This window comes from Cyrtonyx montezumae, unplaced genomic scaffold (genome assembly GCF_038088225.1).
Source record: "Cyrtonyx montezumae isolate F1298 unplaced genomic scaffold, pur_monq_1.0 scaffold_2, whole genome shotgun sequence".
Taxonomy (NCBI): domain Eukaryota; kingdom Metazoa; phylum Chordata; class Aves; order Galliformes; family Odontophoridae; genus Cyrtonyx; species Cyrtonyx montezumae.
In genome coordinates this window covers 23805083-23826144 of record NW_027071936.1, presented here as the reverse complement: position 1 = coordinate 23826144, position 21062 = coordinate 23805083, and the positions used below count along the sequence as shown (strand labels likewise).

The window sequence follows — 21062 nt, the reverse complement described above, 5'->3', positions numbered from 1 at the left end:
GATCAAGAAACTGTTAAAACATTAAGTCGCAAAATAAAAGATTCACATTCATAGTCAATGGACACATTTGTTATTTTTGCTTCTAAGGTAAAATAAAAAAGTGTCAAAATGAAAACAAATTCTTCTCCCTCCAAATTTAGATATGGCAAGATATTTGTTTTGAATCAAACTGCTTCAAAAATGACAATTCAATACACCAGGAACATGCATTATTAACATGGCTGAAGAACTGAACTAAAGAAGCACGTAAGTAGACTGTAGATGTGGATGTGAAATCTGTCCTTAGTAACTTATTTGCTTTCAGCATAAGTATTCTAGTTTTATACAAGTGATTCACACTGCACTGGTCCAATGTGTTTGCACTGTCAAGACTACACAGCCTGCACACTGTCCAAGTACCAGGAATTGGATGCAGAAATTTTTATTTGGAGGTAATAGACTTTTTTTTTAACGTGTTGAACCCACATCATGAGGCAGCCAAGACCTTTATCTTTGGTCATTTAAGTGGACACACATACTCAACATACATACATATGTATATGTATGTATGTACACACACACACACGAGGTAGCGATGTTACAGATGTCACTTGCCTGAGTGAGAAATGAAAGGAACAGAACCAAAGGGATCTTCGGGAGGACTTTTCTGTGGAGCAGAATGTAGCTCCACATTCCTATTTGAAGTTGTTCTCCTGTCCACCAGCCTGTCTGTAAAAAATAAAATGAAACAGAACAAAAAATAAAATAAAATAAAAATGGCAGGTCTTACTCCAATGTAATGATACGTTATCTTTGGGGTGAATGAGCTATATAGTACTGATTATTATTATCTTTTTGTTTTAAAGATATCTTGAATTCATACTTCTTGACCATTCAGGAAAATTGATCTGCACAGATCCCTTTTTAATATCTCTGCCTGATCAAAACCAACATGTATTTCCTGATGGAATCCTTTATAGGCTGAATATAAGACCTTCCTATGTGCTATGTAACAGAAATCAGAACTAGTCACCTGTACTTGAGGTTTTTAAACCACTGTGCTCATCTAAAAGGCAAAATCATTCATTTAATCCAAGTTTTGAGTAGCCTTCACCACAAAAAAGTTAACAGTCACAGCAGAATTGCTGGGAATACTTTCTTATTAAAGATACAAATCGTAATAATTTGAAATAAATTGTGCCATTATATACAGAGAAGTGCAGTATTTATTTTATATGATTTTCAACTCCTGTGATACTCATTTTTCAGTTTACTAAAGGCTTTAATCCAAGGTTTTTAACAACACAAGAATTAGAAGCACTGGGAATGGACAACAGTTTTTCTGCCTAAATTCCTCTTTAAAAGCAAGGTCACACTGAGCTCCAGACTATCCAGCCCAGCCACCACGCTGCAGCTCAAGTGAGTCCAGGAAGACTCATTATCACCTCCCACCACTGGGGCAAGGTTTGCCATCCTCAGCAACTGTCCTGTAGCCTTAGCACAAGGCAGCATCTTGCTCTCCCCCCTTCACAGCAGAAGCTGTTCTTCCAAACACTTTGTAGCATAACTTCCTTGTCAACATGCAGTTTTGAGATTTAGCTGAACTGTGCGTAAGCAGCATATCCAGCTCCTTGCACATGTGCTACTCAGCCCTTCCACACAAGAAACAAGAGGCTTTCTTTAGATAATCACCAGGACTAGGACATCAAGCTTATCTACTTCAGGCAGATGCATATTAGCTCTATGTACAAAGTACACGAGTTTAGAAATTACATGCCAGTTTTCACAGACAAGTGTTCTCCTCACATAAAAGCATCCATAGTTTCAGTTGTTTTATTCTTATCTACACTTACACTCTCAAAGAAATCAGAAGTAGGAGCTGTTCTATCACAGGCAGTCTCTACTTTAAACTTAAACCCAACTGAGGAACTTCTGGTGGGGAGATAAAGTAGTGATGCAGCCATGTGGAAGAACAATTTGAGTTAAGATGTGTAGAAGTCTAGCTTGAATAGCTTCTGCATGTACCCAATCTTCAGTTTGCACCTTCAGCAATGCAGGCTTCTATTGTTCCTAGTTCCTGTCTCCAGAGGAGAATGAACTGACTTGCACCCATTTGCAGGTAGTCAAAACCTAGAAGGACTTTGAAGCATGCAATAACTTGAACTACCATCCCTCCTAATGCTGGCATATAGGCCTACAGATATCCCAGCCCTAAGAAGCTGATAGCATCTTCCTACCTGAGCAACACAGAGAGCAGAAAATGAAATGGACTGAAATATTAAGCATGCAAGAAGAAATAAGATACACTGTTGAATAAGTTATTTTTTCCAACTTCATTTCCCATAGAAAATGCATTGAATCAAAGCTAAAGCTATTGGAAAAGAACAGTTCCATCTGAAGCACAAGTGTGCTTTGTCCATTCTGTACTAAGATTCACATCCCCTTATCAAACCCTTATCAAACAGTGCTCTGGAGACAACAGGCAGCCATGCTTTCTCCAATCTCAACCAAGCAGAAGCAGACAAGGGGACTGCCCATACTGGCATTATTGTGCTTCACATGCAGCACCTCTGAAGCAGTGACCCAAGATTCACTTCTCAGTGAATGCAAATGCAGCTGAAACTGCAGACAGGACAGAGACCTATCAGGTACCAAATGGCACAGATGACCTTTCATACCAAGTCAGTCATTTAAGCTCATTAACAAGAAGTACAGCTGTACATAACTTATTACAGCAATTATCTTTTTACTTTAGAAATCTTCCCTAAGTCTAAGCAAGGTGTTCTGTTCTAAAAGCTAGCTCCCTTTTTCATGGAAAGGGTAATCGTCACAGCAATACCTATCACTAAGCACACTAAGGCATTATACTACTATATGCATGAAATCAAATAGCAAAGTTAGCCTGACAAAAAGTCATCATATCTTGATCCTCTAACAGCGGCCGTGCACATTTAGTAATTCATACAATAGTGTAACAAGCAAGATCAAAATATTTTCAATTAATGGGTAATGTGTCAGCTCAACAATACAAAGAAGCTCACGGAAGCAGAAAGAAAGGATGAGCATGTTGAATGCCATACTCAGCACTATGTAACACAGCAAAAAGACAAACTTGGGTAACACTGTATACAAGTTCTACAGCACAGGACAGCCACTGAGTTCAGTCACAAAACAATTTCTTAAACAAACCCAAGTCTTCAATTCTCCTTCCTCCAGAGGGCAAAATGATTCACGGTAAACTCAAGAATGGAAGAAAAAGTACTTGGCAGTAAAACAGTGAGTTTCTCTCATAAAAGACAGCCTAGATATAAAGAGAACTGAGCACTGATCCTTGAGATGCACCAGAGGAAACTGCAGAAAGCATTACAGAGGGAAAGACAGCCATAATCTTTAATTTTAAACAAGTCTCCCATGTAAATTACCCCATGTAAATTTAAGCAAGTACAAGTAGGCAAAATCAAGAATAAATATTTCCGTTCTAGATGCAGAGGAGGCAGTCACATTGCAGCAGAAGCTATTAAGATGTTCCTGTAATAGGAAACAAAGTGAAAGGTACTTCAAATCCCTGGAGTATGTATCTATGTGTACACAAACACAGATCAACTGGACCTCTTAACTGAAACGAAGCCCAAGAAAAATTGTAATCACATCTCATATGATGCATAAACAAGCCTGCCCCCTAGTGCACTCGCAGGTTGATAATAGATACTGACCAGAATACAGTGAATAATTCAGCATTTTGGCACACACAAATCGGGCCGCGTTGCTATGAGGTCACTGCAGTGATCAGTTGTGGCTCTTTGGCAAGCAGGAGCAGTCAGGGCTTTCATACAAATTTATCACCATCTCAGTAACCCTCTGCTTTGTGTTTGCTTGCTTCTGTGTCAAGTTTCCTTAGTCCAAACTTAACACAATGTCAGAAGTTTTTAAGATGAGGTATACAGAATAAAATACGTATAACATAAGTGCCAAAGACTGTTAGAGAACTTCTTCATTAATCACCCTTAGAGAGAGCTTACCAGAGCCTACAAGGAAAAATCTCATTTCTAGAACCATAAACTCAAGTAACTTTTTCTTAAATTTGAAAAAAAAAATCAGGAAACTTGGTTATTTTACTTTGTTTTACCTAGCACCTTTTACTTCCTCAGCTTGCTATATGAGCAGCCTTTTCAGCTACCCTAGGCAAAAGGATATCTATGCAGTATCTTCCAGCTTTTTCATAAAGCCATTTCAAGTATATTCTTGGTTAATACATTCTTCTCTACTCAAATTTGTTTGTAACACATGGCTCAGCCAAAGCAAACTCATGGAATTTGACATAACTACAGTCAGCAATCCAGCAGCCAGGTAAGGATTCTAGAAATGAGTAACATCACAATTTTTGATTCAAGCTAACCTGCTCCAGATTGAAGAGTGTGTCATTTCAAATGTTTTCTAAAGCTTCCACTGGAAAGAATAAACCTAGGATATTCAATTCTACTACCAGGAAGAACTCCAATTTTGGAACTTAAATTTGCAAAGAACATTCACTCTTCAGCCAGTACAATACCCATTCTCCCCACGCACTAGCAAGAACAGTAATTTTATTGTGGAACAAGTGTAAGCTACATTTGTATCTCCAAAACAAAAGTCTTACGAAATCACACAGGATAGAAGTGAAAACCATCACTACCACCAGACGCTGACAAAAATAATACCAAATGACATTCTGTAAGGATGAACAGGTTGCATGCATTTCTTGATCAGCTATAATTAACCATCCAGAAATCCACAGACATCTGAAAGCATCGTTTCTTCCCCACCATTACTTGAATTTTAGCTTTACTGTGCTTTTAATTGCAGCAAACGTACTGAGTCAGTCAAGTACGTACAATATATATATTTTGACACTGTCACATCTTATAAGTCTTGCAAATGACAGAACTAGCTTTCAGGAAAAGCATCTAACAAACGTGTTAAGCAATTAAAAAATTAACTCCAAGTAAAAACCATTGAGATAACTGACTTGAAGAGAAAAAAAGTTTATTCAACTAATGCCATACCAGAACAATAAAGCAGCCCTTACATGTAGCCACTCATCAAAAAGGACATTACAAAACATTAACATAATGTAATAGATCATTTTTCTTTCAGGCATTTTCAAAGGACACATCAGACCCACAAAATCTTCTGTTCTGGTGTGCAAGAAAAAAGAGCTGAAGAGGAATGAAGCAAGCAGCTAAATACCTCCGCTAGTCAGAGCTTTTTGACAGTTGAGGTGACATAAGCAGGACTTAAAAACCAAGATAGAGCCATTTCTGCAGTACTTCAGCCAGTAGCTACCAGTTTTAGACAGTCATCTCCTATTGCACACATTTTCAGAAAGGGAAAGGAAAGGAGACAGGCCCAACTCTGCCCTCAAATGCTCAGAAAGAATTCTGTACACAGACTGTATGGCCCTTCAGTAAAACAGGTGATGGTACTGCCGAGACCTTATTTACTGTGAAGCAAAATAAGCCTTCAAGTGTCCCTTACTTGATCTTAGCAGGTCAAATTCTCTGTCCAGCAGCTCCTCCTCTGTCAACTTGGAAAAATTGTCCTCTCCAAATGGGTTCCAACCTGACATATCAGGTGGGTTATTGATGCTCTGCTTTGGGTAACTGGTAATTGCCTCAGCATCAAGAATGCCTGACCTGTAAAGTCAGTCCATAGAAAGAAAATAGAAAGGAACATTACAGGATTCTCTATCAGGACAAAAACAGATGCTATATTACATCAAAATACTGCATACACAACACATATGTACTAACAGCTTATCTAAAATGCATCTAAAAATTAAGATAAAACTAATCAACTAAAAACACACGGTTTGATTGCATTATTTCAGTATGTAACCCTTGTACATTTTAGTTGCTGATTTATTAATTGTAGCCAATACTCAAAACTTAGCAAGATGAAAAACTACTTAACGGTGTTCATTTCTATACTTAAACAGTTTTTTTTTTTTAACAAAAAAGCTTAGAAAGTATATTCATAATTTTAATCTTCTCTTTGGTAAGATGCTAGAAAGCCTGTCACAAGATGCATCTGCACTTTTAAGCAAGTTTGGGCAAATTAGCTCTACCGCTTTTCTCTCCTTACAAGATCATCCTTAAGCACTGCCGACTGTTGCTAACTCTTTGGTCACTGACTTAAAGTCAAACAGCAGGGTACAAAATTTTATTTATGTATGGCTAAAGATATCATTAACTTTCAGACTGGAATTATTTCTTTATAAAAGTATTTGTAACAGAAGTCCTCGGGCAATAGGCTAGATCAGAGAACAGCTGTTAAACCTCAAATATGGACACAAACTAGCAGGAAAGCATTCTGCTAGACATTACACCACCTGATTAGTGCCATGAAGCCAAATCTGTCACACTGATATATCGTATCAATAATACAGCCAGCAGGGAAAACATTCTGCCTCTTATTTTCTCATCATACTGCAAAGTAACTATGAATGACAGCGGCACCTGAAGCTTGCAACTCTGAAGAAAGCCTACACATCAACAGCGGCTGCAACCACAGACAGCAGGGTTCCCAGAAGTGCAAAGGGCTTCTCTTTCAGATGTATTAACAATAGGATTTATGTGCTTATTTGGCTAACACTAACTTAGGTCGGAACATCAGTAAAACTTAGCAAGCCCACAATGCTTAGGTTTTTTTTTGTTGTTTCTTTTTAATGCTGCTTTGTTTTAATTCCACACACTATTCATGGTGAGAACTCAAAAAGCAGTCATTTTTCACTATACTTTCTTAATAAAGGGTAGATGTATGGGGCCTCTGCAATGAGTCTTTATTATTGAAATTAGATATATTCCATTACACAGTACAAGTCAGACCACTGATAAATGGATGGAAGAGTAAGAACTCCAATCAAATAAATCAGAATCATAAAGCCCATCTTAAATCTGTATCCTACAAACCGGATTAAAGAATAAAAAGTGGTAAAAATTAGTGTCTGCAATGAGTGTCATATTCATTACTTCATTTAGTCTTCGCTGCTGACCTCCCAGCAAGGTGGTTCGCAGCCTGTTTCTTGGAAGACAACCATGAAAGAGAGAAATAATACAAGTTGTTAAAGAAGTTTGATAAGGCTTATCTATTGATGAGTTGTGTCCTGCTCTCCTCCCTCATGCCTTTATCCTTTACCACTAACCAGCATATATTTATTAGTTCTAGCAATACCTTATGATGAAGCAATTAACTTCCAAGGAAAGGATTTGGTAGTGCCCATTACAGTTAACAACAGAAAGCAGATAGTAACCCTTAGTATATTTGTGTCAGAATACTTGCCTGCTTGTAGCATAGGGAGAATCTGCCACTGTTCCAGCTTGTACTGGAAGTGATGCAGAATAGGAGATTAAGGCTGGCGAGAAGTCTTGTAGAGAAGTGACATATTCAGGAGATTGCACCTGTTGTGATCGCTGCTGTTGCTGAGCAAGCATCTGCTGCTGTATAAGAGCCTGCTGATATTGCTGCACCTAAATAAGACAGTCAGCACATTACTAACATTCTGACAGGTCAATGTGAAGCTCTTATGCAAGCGACAACATCGGCCTCCCAGACAGATGCATTAGCAACAACTATATAATAGAAAAGACTGTCAGCAAGGGACCAGAGTTGTCCTGTACATGTATGAAAAGAGACTGCATTAACATACAGTTTCTCCCTCTTCCAACGTATTACTGCTCAGCTCTTCATAATTACTGCAAAATAAGAACAAGCTACAGATGCAGTGTTAGTTAGGCAAGGATTTCTCTGGGCTATTTAGGCTTGTAAACAATATTATTTCCTTGTAACAACCTGCTATTCTCCTTTTTTCTTTCTTTCTGAAGTACTAAATCAGTTTAAGTGTGCCAACTGTATTTTGTTGGTTTCACACTACTTGAAGACGCAGAAATCCTGCATGATTTCCTCAGGTATAACTTAAACTGCAAATGCTGCATAGCACAGCTATGTATAGACACAACACACTGCCTGTGAAAGTAGTTAGTGGCTACTTGTACTTAGATGGTTTAACTAATTAGTCATCCTAGGCTTGAAGTAGAAATTTGATGCCACAGTGGTTTTATCGCTTTGCAGAAGAACTTGTATTTGTTGCTGAGGTCATTACCAGAAAGTTTAAGCATCAAGTATGTTTCCAATTAGTACTTAACTGACCAAAGTTTAGACTATATATCACATGTAATACTGAAGTGCCAGACAAGTTTTCTCAGCTGAGTTTGGATGAACTACTTTTTTTCCCCCTCTCAAGTGAATAACATTCCAGATATTTACCAAGTCCACAGCTCATTATAACTACTCACAAACTTGTGCTGCTGCAGCTTCACAGTGTCTTACAAACATAGGACATATTTGAAGACTATCAGCGACATTCCATTCTTGACATACCATAGCAGGATACTGAGATTGGGAAGGTTGCTGCTGGTACACAGACTGCATCAACAGTTGTTGCTGGATCACCTGCTGGTGCACTGCTTGTTGATACTACAGTCAAAAAAAACAAAGACATCTTGAATTCATCGTTCCCCCATTTGGCATACACAGATATTTAGAAAAAGTGCTGATCTCAGTATCACCTTAGAGCCCCAACATTTTTCAGTTAAGACATCACATAACCAAAAATCAGCCAGTAATTCATTCAATGCATTTTAAATAAAAAAGCTTCCAAGCACAGATATTAACAAAAAATTAGAATACATTTTCTGCACTGCCTGTTCAACTTCTGCACTTTTCAGGAGTACTACACCTCTTTGGAAAGCAGTTCAACCATCCTTTTTAATAGCAACATGGCTCAACAGAGGAAAAAAGAAATACTAACTGGTGCTTTGGACACATTCTGAAACTTCTTGTCTGATCTACTCCTTTCTCTTTACAAGTACTGTACATGCCAAGTGTAGTTGCTTAAATTAAGCAAGCTGGACAGTGTTAGAACACAGATAATCCTTGAAAAATCTGGGTTAATAGAGCAACTAAAAAAATCATAATTGGCCAAGAGAATGCAAGAACATCTAAAACTCATACTTGGACAGCCTACCTACACCGGCTCATACATGCACAATATTGTCATCTAGCTCATTCCTAATATTTCTCTTGAGCACACTTACACATACAGAAAAGCTTTATTTGGGCCACCTAGTGCTGATTCCAAGCAAGTAGCAATTCTGGGCCAAGAAACAAAAGCAAGACAGCACAGAGAAAATAACTTCCCCATGTTAAGTATTGCAATGTCTACGCAAGAAAAACTTGCAAAGATAAAACAAAAACAAAAAAACAAGAGCTGCAACAGCTACAACCTCTCTCTCTCCTAGCAGACAGAAACCAGATCATACTGTTTAACTACCAAATGATTTGAAATGCTAACAGATACAACACACTGCTCTTTAAGAAATGCATTTCAAATATGGGACTTATACCTGCTGAATGTAAGCCTCCTGAATTGATGGTTGTTTTTGCTGGTGATGTAAGCGGTGCAGCTGCTGCAGCCTCCAGTCCCCCTGCTGCAGCTGCTGGAGAACTCTGTTCTGCTGTGGATGGTGCTGATTGGTCCCTTGGGACAGCAAGGCTTCCTGACCATTGCCAGGTCTTGGGGTCCCTGTAATATTAAAACAACACTTCACACGTGCTGCCTTCTAAAATTTAACTGTTCATTTGCCCTGACAGTTGTCATTTAGCATGTCAAGGCCAAAATAGTTTTTATAGTTGTTTTTTTTTTAACTACTTGAGTGATTATTTATTACAGACATTACTCTTTTTGAATGAGGTGATGAAAAACTCAAAGGATTTATTCAAAAAGGCATGTGATTTCTCTCAATTAGTCCTCTGTTGCTTTGCTATTGCACCAAGAGCGCAATGTAAAAAGTGCCATGGTCAATCATTAAAGGAATCAAGTTTTTATATGGTATATCTAATAACTGACTGAGGCACAGTAAGTACACACAGGAAATGCATTTTTTCTCATACAATGAAAGCATTTTCTTCTTATGTAAGAGTTCAGTGAACCTCTTGGAAGAGGAAAGAGTATGAACTACTCTCCTGCAATGAAGAAATTAGGTGAACTAAAGTCAGTATTATGCACACATTGAGGAAAAAGATGCCTTCACTTCTCAGTTTTTGGTATTTAGCATCTGTGGCACCTGATCAAACCTACTACTTGCACATTCAGTCACCCAGAAGGGATGAAGTACGGGGCTTTATTGACAAAGTAGTATCTACTTAGCTTTAAGTTTCAAAGGTTATCCTTAAAAGATTGAGGAGAAAAGAAACTGCTTTTTTTTTTCCCCCATTTGCTTCATTGAAATCTCAGACTTTGGCACATTACCTTTTTGCCCACGATTACCAAATACACCAGGAACTTGTACTTTCACTGGTGTTGCTGAGCTCTGGATCGTCAGAACACTCGAAGCAGCAGTGCTTGAATTGGCCTTTGGTCTTTGTCGTGGTGCAATTGAGGTTTCTGTTGGTCCAGTAGGATCTGTTATTCTGAAACAATATTTCCATAGACAAGACCTCATAAAAATAACTGCTGTGTACTCAAATTATGTCATCTCTTTGAGCTCAGAAGTAAACTGTGTGTTAAAGATGCAAGTGAGCTGTAATTTAAATACCTCAAGATTTGTTTCCTACATTACTTCTCACCACTCACTACAGCCATAGGAGAAATGACTGCTGCAGAACACTTTCAGAAATAGCTGTGCAACAGCCTTATTCACCATGAGAATAAAGCACTAGATTAAATTTCTGTGCAAGCTTTCCTTAGTTTACAGCACTAAATAAGAATTACCTGGAAAACTCAAGGCAGTGATCCTGCAACTAGAGTTATGGTTGCTTCTCATATACACACACAGAGTAAGATTTCTCTTAATCTCATCTGTTAATTAGTTTCCAGTCTCATACGAGATTTAAAATCTAGCAGTTCTACCACTTATAAACCTCTCTAAATATCTGTGTCTTTCTGTAGTACATTAGCACTGTATCATGCTCCTCCAGGATAAGGAAGATATTCAAAATGGGACTTTGGATGCAGTGCGATTAAAGCTCCAAAGTATTGGCATCTTCAAAAACTGTCTCACTGCCTAGAAACACAAATGCACCAGCTGAACTCCAGTACCTAACCACTTCATACTAATTCTTTAGGAAATCCTATTTAAACGTTTTCTGCCTTAACCTTCAGTATCTTATGTAGTTAGAAAAACTTAAGTAGGAAAATTCACAGTGCTTTCCCAGTAGTGCCTAGCAGGTGGAGTTTAAAACATGATTCCATTAATACTCTATGCCATCCCTCAACTCCATCTCACCAACTGACAGCAGAGTCAACAAAACCAATTGCTACCTTAAAAGAGCATAGATGTATCTATATATGGCTTAAGTGAGCCCAAATATTTGCTTCTCATTCACAATAGGCTAATGAAGTTGCAGCTGAGCTGGCTGTTATAGCTAAAAATGCTAGTAATTAAGCCACATATTGGTAGACTCAGCACCAGAACATTTTTCTGTAACACGGAATATTAGTATCTCAGTTTTTCATAAGTGGACTCTCAAAACAATCGAAGAAAAATTGAACTCAGTTGAAGCACTTACAAATCTAGTTTTATCTGTTCTAATGAACGACTTGAATGATTTTTATTATGAAAAAAGTTACAGACAAATGTGCAGTTTGATAATATTAAATAAAAAAAAGTGAAGCCACATCTTACCTTGCTTTTATTTGGCTTTTTCTAGCAGCTGCCTCACTAGCTGTCATAGGTTCAGGAAGAGTTGAAGGGACAGGAGAATTCTTGGAAAAATAAATGTGAATAAATTAGAAGCACAAAATCCTGAAAAAAAATCATTACAAGTCAAATAATTGAGTTCAAATCCTTCACTCTGCAAAGTTTCATGCAGAACCTGGTCACATGGCTGTAGATTGAAAGTGTTTTTACCAAGCACTATTTCTATTTTCTGTTACTTACTACAGAAGTACAAAATGGAAACACTGCTGGTCTGACTCACTGCTATGTCAGATACTTCAGCTCATTCATGCACTACCAACAGTGAGGTAACATTAATGTCATTAAATGACATTTGTTTCAAAATTAATTTTGCCATTGACTTTTTCCTAACATCTTAATGCCTATCTTGGGAATCTCCCTATAAAACTGAACACTACTGATATGTCCTGAAATTCTTTGGCACAGCAGTCTGGTCAGTGAATTAGGTCATCTTGATGCAAGGTTCAGAACTTCAAAGGGAGTCTGGCCTCTCATGCAAAGCAAAGACACAAAAGTCAGCTAACTAATGCACTATTTTGATTTACTTTCAGTTCATTGCAGCCCTTTTCAGCATACTGCTACAATTGACAGATAACTGAGAAGAAAAACATGGTTTATCTAGAAACTTCTCTTGGCACTTCATACTATTAAGACAACATATTTACAGTAGAAAACTAAGTTCTACAGTGTACTTGGTATTAATTATATTAGACATAATACATCCTCAAAATGCAAGTGCATTGTTTAGACAGTATCAAGAAATGTTCCAAATTTTAGAATACAATAAAATACAATGTTTAAAAAACTGAAAACTTCTCAGCTGATTTACTTTTCTCAATGCTATGAAAACCCCTGAAAGCACAAGGAAAAAAGATTACTTACATTAATATTGGACACTGGACAATCCTTTTTGGCAAGTTTAAAGGCAAAGTAAGATACCTGATAAATATCAGGTCTCTGTTCTTGATCTGGTTCAAGCATGTATCCTGCAAGAATTGATAAGACCAAATTGCCATTGTTCAACAGCAGAAAGCCTACTAAAGCAGTATGCTAGCAACAAGAACACATTCATCCAACTGACTCTACCAACTGAGCTTACTCCAGAAAGAATGATTACGTTCTTTTTTTTAAATGCTTTCTGTCAAGTCAAATAGTTTTCCAGGGTAAAACATGATTGATAAGGATGCATGCTATTTGATATTTTTACTATCAGCTGCAGAAAGGATAGTTAACAGAAGTACTAATTTCAAATAAACAGCAAAAAAACAGACAGTATTAGAATTTTCTAGGGTTATGCAAGATTCTGTGCAGCTATAAGGAGATTCAAAGATCTCTGTCAACATCACACTAAGCTCCTACACCATCTTTTGTCTGGTAGGTCCTGTACATTATGTACTCTTACAGTTGCATAGACAGCAAGGATCTTCTGACAAAACACAGTTTCTGATGCAACAATCAAACATAATTTTCCCCAGTCATAACATTTGGTATCCATCAAGCAAATAAATTAGTTTATTTGTTTACAATATGATACTTAGTACATCATCAGGTACCTTTTTTTTAAAGGTGAAATATTTTTTTCTAAGCCAGAAAAGTCTCTAAAAGATACTCAGCCACAAAGAAAATGAAAAATCTATGGAATTTTAAGTCACCATTTTTAATGAGAAAATACAAGCTGCATTTCTGAAACCATGCAGCACTGCAGTCAACCTTAAACAAGGTTTCATACAGAATTATGTAAACATTTTCTGTATTAATATCATTTAGACAGATCATACAATTTTACTTGAAGCTACTATTTCACAGCCAGCATGGTTTACAGCAAATTCCATTTTTTAACGGATTTTTACAAAATAAAGCTGATTTGAATTAACAATGACAGTGCCATTATGTGGAAACATTTCTTGTAAGGTAATTCCTGCCACTTGATCCCAAAATATCAGATTCACAAGGCAGACAATGCTCACCTTAACACTTTTTTTTTTTTGCATTCTGCAGAAGAACTAAAACAAAGCCACAAGTCCCTTAAATACCTTTTATGATAAGCTGCAACTTTGTGTGGCTTCCTTTCCAAAAAAAAAGAGAAGTTTAGCTTATGAGATTCTTCCCCACCCACATATATTTCATACCATAAAGCAATGCTTAATGTTGCACAACAGTTCACAGAAACTTAATAAATCAGAATTGATGCTTACAAAGAGACAGAATCAGAACCTGTAATCTTCTCAAAGTAACACTGTCTGGCAGCCCAGCACAAAGAAAATTAAATAATCATTTGAAAGTTTTCACTTTGTCAGCATTTGCAGAAGGCTTGGTAACTGCTAATTCTCCATAACATATGCATCCTCAAGAACATGTTTTGGATATGGTATTTTCTACTATATAAATACAAACTGTGTGCTCTACACATTGAAGACTGAGGAATACTGAGGAATAGTTCATAAGACCTCGTTTCTATTTCCTTAATTTTTCTTAAAGTTGAACTTTAAGCTTGCTTAAAGTTGAAAGAGACAACTGGAAACACTCCTTATCAGCATATATTAGATCCGGTATCTCCATATTCAGATAACAGACACACAACCGCCCTCAGAACTAGGCGCTCCCAATATTCTCCTTCATACTGTCCATGCTGTCAAACCTTTACCAAAGTTTCATCTGGTCCTTTGGGTTGCACACAAACCTTTTCAGATTTATGTTATACGCTGTGAAACCACTACAAACAGCACCACACAATTCATCTCTGTGCATCTGAGGGAGCCAGAAGAAGTGATTGCCAAACCTCTGAAAGGTCTTAGAGAACAGGAGAGGTGTCTGATGACTGGAGGATAGCCAAAATCACACCAGTCTTCAAAAAGAGCAGGATGGACAACCCAGTAAAACTACAGGTCTGACAGCCTCACCTCTGCCCCTGGAAAGGCAATCTAACAACTTATTCTTGATGCCATCTCCAAGCAATTGGAAGATTATCAGGAGTAGCCAGTGTGGAATCACCAGGAGGGAATCATGCTTGAAAAACATGGAAGTGCTCTATGATGTTATCAGCTCTGACTGGTAAGGCTGAGTAGATGAGGAGAAAGCAGCGCTGTGTGCCTTGACTTCAGCAAAGCTTTGATCCTGTCTCCCAAAACATTCTTCTAATGAAGTTAGAAAGTGTAGGATAGATGAATGGACAGTGAGGTGGATTGAGAACGAGCTGACGGGCAGAGCTCAGAGGATCGTGATCACCAGTGTAATCTAGTTGGAAGCCTGTAACTACTGTGTTCCCCAGGGGTCAGTACTGGATCTGCTCTCGTTCAACATCTTCATCAATGACCTGGACAAAGGGATAGAGTGCACCCTCAGCAAGTCTGCTGATGATAGAAAGCTGGGAGGAGTGGTTGACACAGCAGAAAGCTATGCTGTCATTTAGCAAAACCTGGGCAGACTGGAGAGTTGGGCAGAGAGGAATCTGACAAAGTTCAACAAGAGCAAGTATAGCATCTTGCACCTGAGGGAGAACACCCACATATATCAGTACAGGTTAGGGGATAAGCTGCTGCACAGGAGCTCTGCAGAGAAGGACCTGACTGTCCTAGTGGACAACAGTCTGGCCACTAGCCAGCAGTGTGTACTCAGGGCCATAATGATATCCTGGTGTGCACTAAAAAGAATACTGTCAGCACAGCACAGGAGGTGATTCTTCCCATCTAGTCTGCCCAGGTGAGGGCGCATCTGAAGCACTGTGCCCAGTTCTGGGATCCCCAGTTCTAAAATGACAGGATCTTTTACACAGAGTTTAGCAGAGGGCCACAAAAATTCTTAGGGGCATGGAGCATTTCCCTTATTTGAGGAAAGGGTGAGAGACCTGGAAAAGAGAAGGCTGAGAGGGGATCTATCAAGTATTAAGTATTTAGAATGCAGGAGTCAGGTGGATGGGGTCAGACTCTTTTAGTGGTGTGACACAACAGGACAATAGGCAAAAACTGGAACTCAAGAAGTCTTACAGCAATATGCAAAAGAACTTCTTTCCTGTGAGGGTAAAAGCACTGAAATAGTCTGCTCAGAGAGATTGTAGAGTCTCCTTTTCTAGAGACATTCAAAACACGCTTGGACATTTTCCTGCTCAACCTACTGCAGGGAACCTGCTTTCAGCAGGGAGGCTGGACTTGATGATCTCCAGAAGTCATTCCAACCTCTACAATTCTACAACCTCTGTACCTACAATAAATTTGAACTACAAATTCATCTAGTTAACCCAATTGTCTAACACAGATAGTGAATACCATTAATCTGAAACTCCGAAGAAGGTACATAAGATCGTGGCAAACAAACTGAGAGCTACTGATTTATCTCCCTTCTGCATCTGTTTTAAGGCTGCCCAAACAGAAAATCCACATCTCTCAAAGAAACCAGAAAGCTCTGAGCTGAGATACATAATTCACTGTGCAGTTCTCAGAAGTGTTTTCTTTGATTATTTTAATTCCTAAGCTATTAACTCATCCATTACATGCCTAGAACACAATAACTGATAGGAAAAACTGATCTGTATCTGGCTCAATAATTTCACTTTTGGGGCAGTTTCTAAGAAGTTGCTGCAGGTTTCCTTACCTCCCTCCAGGCCAGCTTCTCAGTTCTGTACCTGGTGGCAGAGTCTCCAGTTACGCGAATGGTTGGACTAGATGATCTTTAGTGGTCTTTTCAAACCCTAATTATTCAGTGAGTCTAGGGAGTAAGCAAGCCTCCTTTCACAGACAAGTACAAGAGTTAAAAGGCACATGGTAGCCATGAGCAACTCCCACTGCTAACTCAAAACCCCAGCCAGTATGCACATCTACCCAAGTAACTCATCTACATCAATAGCACTGTTTGTGTTTTATTTGATTTACAACACAAAGAATTGCTGTGCTGCCCAGATACTTACTTATCAAACAGTGTATACTGTGAGTGTATCGGGAATTGTCTGGAATAGTAAAACTTCCATCACAAATAGCAACTTGACTTTCTCCAAAGGGAAGTGAAAAGAAACAAAGCTTATACAGCAAGCAGCCAAGTGCCTGTAAAAACAAATACAGGCCCCATAAAAGGATGAGAGCAAGCCATTTACACAATAAAGAAGCACCAACAAGAAACTAATTGCATCCTAGCTACAGCTGATGCTTACAGTGTTATGTAGCAGCTGCATTATGAACCACAGTTGATGTGACAAGCTGATATACAATGCAGCTCTAAAAGGGCCTTCTTTCCCACTAACTTGTGTTTTAGACAACAAGCTACAAAAAGTAGAGCCTAACCCAAGGGCTGCATTCACATTCTGGCATCACCCAGGGATACCATTAGTGTTTTTGCTGAATTTAGTTCTTATTTACTTCACCGTAACAGCTCTTAAGCACGTCTAACAAAAACGGATTCCCATGTTGTGCTATGAGCAAATTTCTATGAGAAATCTTTGATGATATTCAGGCACCAGTGTGAGCAAATAAAATGGATAGAAAGTCTACTTCATCTCTTCCTTAACAGGCTCATCACATATTGTATGCAATTTATTTACACAAAACTTAACTACCACAGAAACGTATACTCCGCATTATATGCTTGCATTGTATATTTCATTTTAAATAATTAGTTTTCCAGCTTCACTACATTACTTTTAGCCAGCTTCTCCCTCTCTTAATTAGTTCCATATTTTACAGAACCTGATTTTTTGCTTACCCAGATATCTGCCTTGGTAGTAATTGATTTCCCTCCATAAAGATTGATCATTTCAGGAGCTCTGTACGATAGTGTTGTATACCTAAATGCACACAATTGCAAGAGAAGAGATGAGAAACATGCCTCAGAATCAACAGGGCCTTTTCGTGCATTTGCCACACACATACCATTCACAGATACAAGTGTCTAATATACACCAGAAATAGTCCTATGCAAATAATTTACTGTGTTTACAACATCACAGAAGGTATGGAATAGTAACATAATATTTAGTGTTATGGATGATAATTTAAAGTCAGATAAAATGTGCTCCTCACATTAGCTCCCCATACATGTGCTTCAGTATGAAAGAGTCGCTCTGCTGTAATACTGCAGTAAGAAGTCATTGCAAAGATTTTGAGTCCTATAACGGCCTTTATCTTACATCAAAAAATGCAGTATGGAGTTGGACTCAATGATCATCATAGGTACCTTCCAACTTCAGATAACCTATGATTCTATGCTTTGAAAGGAAAAAAAACTAGCCTGGAAAAATCATTACAAAAGCAGCAAAGTACTCTGAAGAAATGAAAGAACACACACGTATCACTTGGTCACTTGAGAGCAAGTAATCTGTGCTTAATTCTCTGCAGCAGATGGCCTGAAGGGACTAAACTAAATTAATATACTTCAATACTGTGCTTGCAATGAAATTAAAACAATTTTCTGACCAGTCTTAAGGAAAAGGATACAGACAGCACTCATAACTAAGATCATACTTAAGTTCATTCTAACGCTAATTTATTGTGCTTTTCTCCCTCAGACCTTTATCCTTAATCATAATAATATAGTAGAAGTTAAAATTTTAACTCCTAAAAAGGTCAGCAACCAGGCACACATTTAGGACCCATTTCATTTTGAAGTCACATGCTTTCAAGTTTTATTTTATGTGAGTCTGTTTTGCAAAAATAGCAGGTAAATAGAAAAAGCAACATCAGTACTTCATAAAACAACTGAACTATTTTCACATCAACTTGAATGTAATCATCTTTAACAGTTAAATGAAAATCCTTAATAGTAAAGTAAGCACACACAACTCAGAGGTCTTTCTCTAATGCACAATAACACACTCAGCTGTCTCACATCACAACCATCACTTTTTAACATCACTTAAATGTGAACTTACTTTTTAATTTCTTCTTCAACCACATTAACACCATCTTTTTGAGGATTAAGGAATTTGTTTGTAGCACTGCCAAAATCACAGAGAACATAATTTCCACTGTCGTTTAGCAATATATTCTCCACCTTGAAAGGAAGTTAACACAAACAGTAACATTAGATTAAAATAATTACATTAATTTCCACTGTAACTGTTACTATGCATTCTTGCCCTAACAAGGAAGTTAACAGAAAAAACAAAACAGCATTTCAGTTTCTTGTCTGAGTTTCTCTGTTTACAAGTGCTTCTCTAACTACAAGTCAGTCTTAGTGAAATAGTTCCTGCACTTCCAGCCATTTTTGAGTGTATCATCAACTTGTACCCAGATGTTTCTAGGTACCAGGTTCATACCTTTAAATCCCGGTGAACTATAGGAGTTTTGCACTGATGCAGCCGTGCAACAGCTTCACAGGTATCACAAAATATTCTCATTACTTCTGACTCAGTAAAGCCCGTCTGCAGGCGCTGGTTCATCTGATTCACAACTTGCCCAGCTGAAGGAACACCAAAGAATTTTACTTTTTAATAATTCCCATTATGTACAGAAGTGTAGGTTATTTGTATGTCAGAAGAATTTATAATGTGCAATTCAGCTTTCCTGTGTCACTGATTTAAAAAAAACAACCACAATCAAGCTGTTTCCAAACTTCCACTGGTATGATCCTAGGCAGAAAGGGTACGGTCTCAAACAAAAACATCCCCAACTGAAATTCTTCTATCAAATCGTTGCATCCATCACAGAAAGACACTCCCCCAGAAGTGCCTCTTGCATTTAGATCCACAGCCAAAGTGCTGTCACCCAACAGAGTTCAAAGTAATTCATAATCCAGACAACTTTTCTTTGTCTTTCTGAGAGACTTAGAAAAAAAGAAAACAAGGACATTAATCCACCTTAATCCACCCTTACATAGTTTCCTTCTTAAGATGAAGAATTGTTATTTCCCTGTTTCTTAAGGTAATTTCACATATCATACTTGTCTCTTCCCATGATAATGCTCATTTAACAGAAATCAGCCTATGGGGACTTAGAGTGCTTCTCCTAAATACGAAGGCCTTCAACAAGAAAACATCATCCAGTTATCTGATGGTTTATGCTCTTGTGGCCTCAAAATAATGCAGGCAGAACTCAAATCTAGAAGTGAAGAGTCAGAAGTAAGGTTGAACAAAAGCTTCTTGTGGCAATAAGCTATCCATAACACCAGGCTCAGAAAAATCTAACACAGTTAGCTGTGTAGGCTGAACACTGAGGAACCCGCTCCCAGGAACTACAGCAGAAGAGGTATTACTCTAATATTTACTACTGTAAGAAAAGATTACTAGTGATACAGAATCTCAAGAGCTCTCACAGAAAGGGCAGATACATTCACTCCGACAACTCAACAGCAAGTTTATTCTAGTATATATGAGTGGAGGGGAGTCAGGGAAGTCTGTAACATAGTTTCGCATATTGTTTGAAACAGCTACATTGTGAAACAGGACACCTGACTATTATTTGCATGCCCAGAATCAACAACACTAACCACATTATGCTCACCTAGAACAAGTCACACATCACGTTAAGATTAAAGAACCTATGATTTAAAACAAAAAATAGGAGAGGCAGGACAGTTGCCAGAAGTTTCCCCAATCTTTCCTATCAAAATATATATTAGCTACATGTTTAATCAAACAGTAGAACAGAACTATTTCAATTTCTACTTGAAGTAATATCCCTGCTTCTAAATATTCTTAAGTAAGCTATGTGAAATTGACTTTAGCATTTTCTCAGACTTCCGCAATTCAATATGTAACTACCAGCACAAACAAATAAGCCAAAATGAATGGATTGCAGCTTTGAGTTATGCAGGCTATCCTTTTGAATTAAAGGAACACTACCAGGTAATAATCTCAAGTGATCGTAACATATTTCCCTCGCACTGGCTCTGAAACCAGAAGAGCCATCTCTTACCTCGACAATACTCCATGAGAATGAGGACCTCCCAAACATTATCACTTATACAGTTAACAGCACAATCCAAATAACTCACAATATTCTTGTGTCCAGATAACTCTTTCTGAAAAAGAAAATACACATTACCCTTCAGCACAGAAAGATGCTTACAAATAAATATAAGAGGTTTTCATTAGAAGCATTCATGACTTCAAAGTGAGTCCTGGCTCCATATGCACTAAACTTTATAAAATACTCAAAACTGAACATAAGTTCATCACTGACAGCAGAGTTCAGTGACTGCTACATATCAAGTTCATTATACCTACAATTCAACCAAGAATGTTTATTTACGGTATTTGCTCAACAGTGTAAACATCCTCACTGCAGCATTCAGAAACAACATTATCAAGTAGCAATAACTAGAGTCTTGATATGTAGGGAGAGGGAAGGAGAGAGGGAGAGAGAAGAATCACGCTACTCATGTCCA

The 21062-nt window shown here is 37.9% G+C and overlaps 1 protein-coding gene across 2 annotated transcripts in view; it reads right to left on the bottom strand.

Annotated features, from left to right (window-relative positions):
* Positions 1-21062, bottom strand: part of BMP2K (BMP2 inducible kinase) — a 59527-nt gene that overhangs the window by 17721 nt on the left and 20744 nt on the right. Inside the window, exons 3-15 of one of the 2 annotated variants that reach the window (XM_065736613.1) lie at positions 20591-20696; positions 18994-19136; positions 18607-18728; positions 17442-17523; positions 16654-16786; positions 12636-12739; positions 11700-11779; positions 10325-10485; positions 9420-9598; positions 8395-8490; positions 7297-7484; positions 5494-5651; positions 595-708 (exon numbers count right to left, since the gene is read on the bottom strand). In XM_065736613.1, the coding sequence (XP_065592685.1) occupies positions 595-708; positions 5494-5651; positions 7297-7484; positions 8395-8490; positions 9420-9598; positions 10325-10485; positions 11700-11779; positions 12636-12739; positions 16654-16786; positions 17442-17523; positions 18607-18728; positions 18994-19136; positions 20591-20696 (1666 nt within the window). The remainder of the gene's footprint in view (positions 1-594; positions 709-5493; positions 5652-7296; positions 7485-8394; positions 8491-9419; positions 9599-10324; positions 10486-11699; positions 11780-12635; positions 12740-16653; positions 16787-17441; positions 17524-18606; positions 18729-18993; positions 19137-20590; positions 20697-21062) is intronic. The other variant, XM_065736614.1, reaches the window with a different exon arrangement.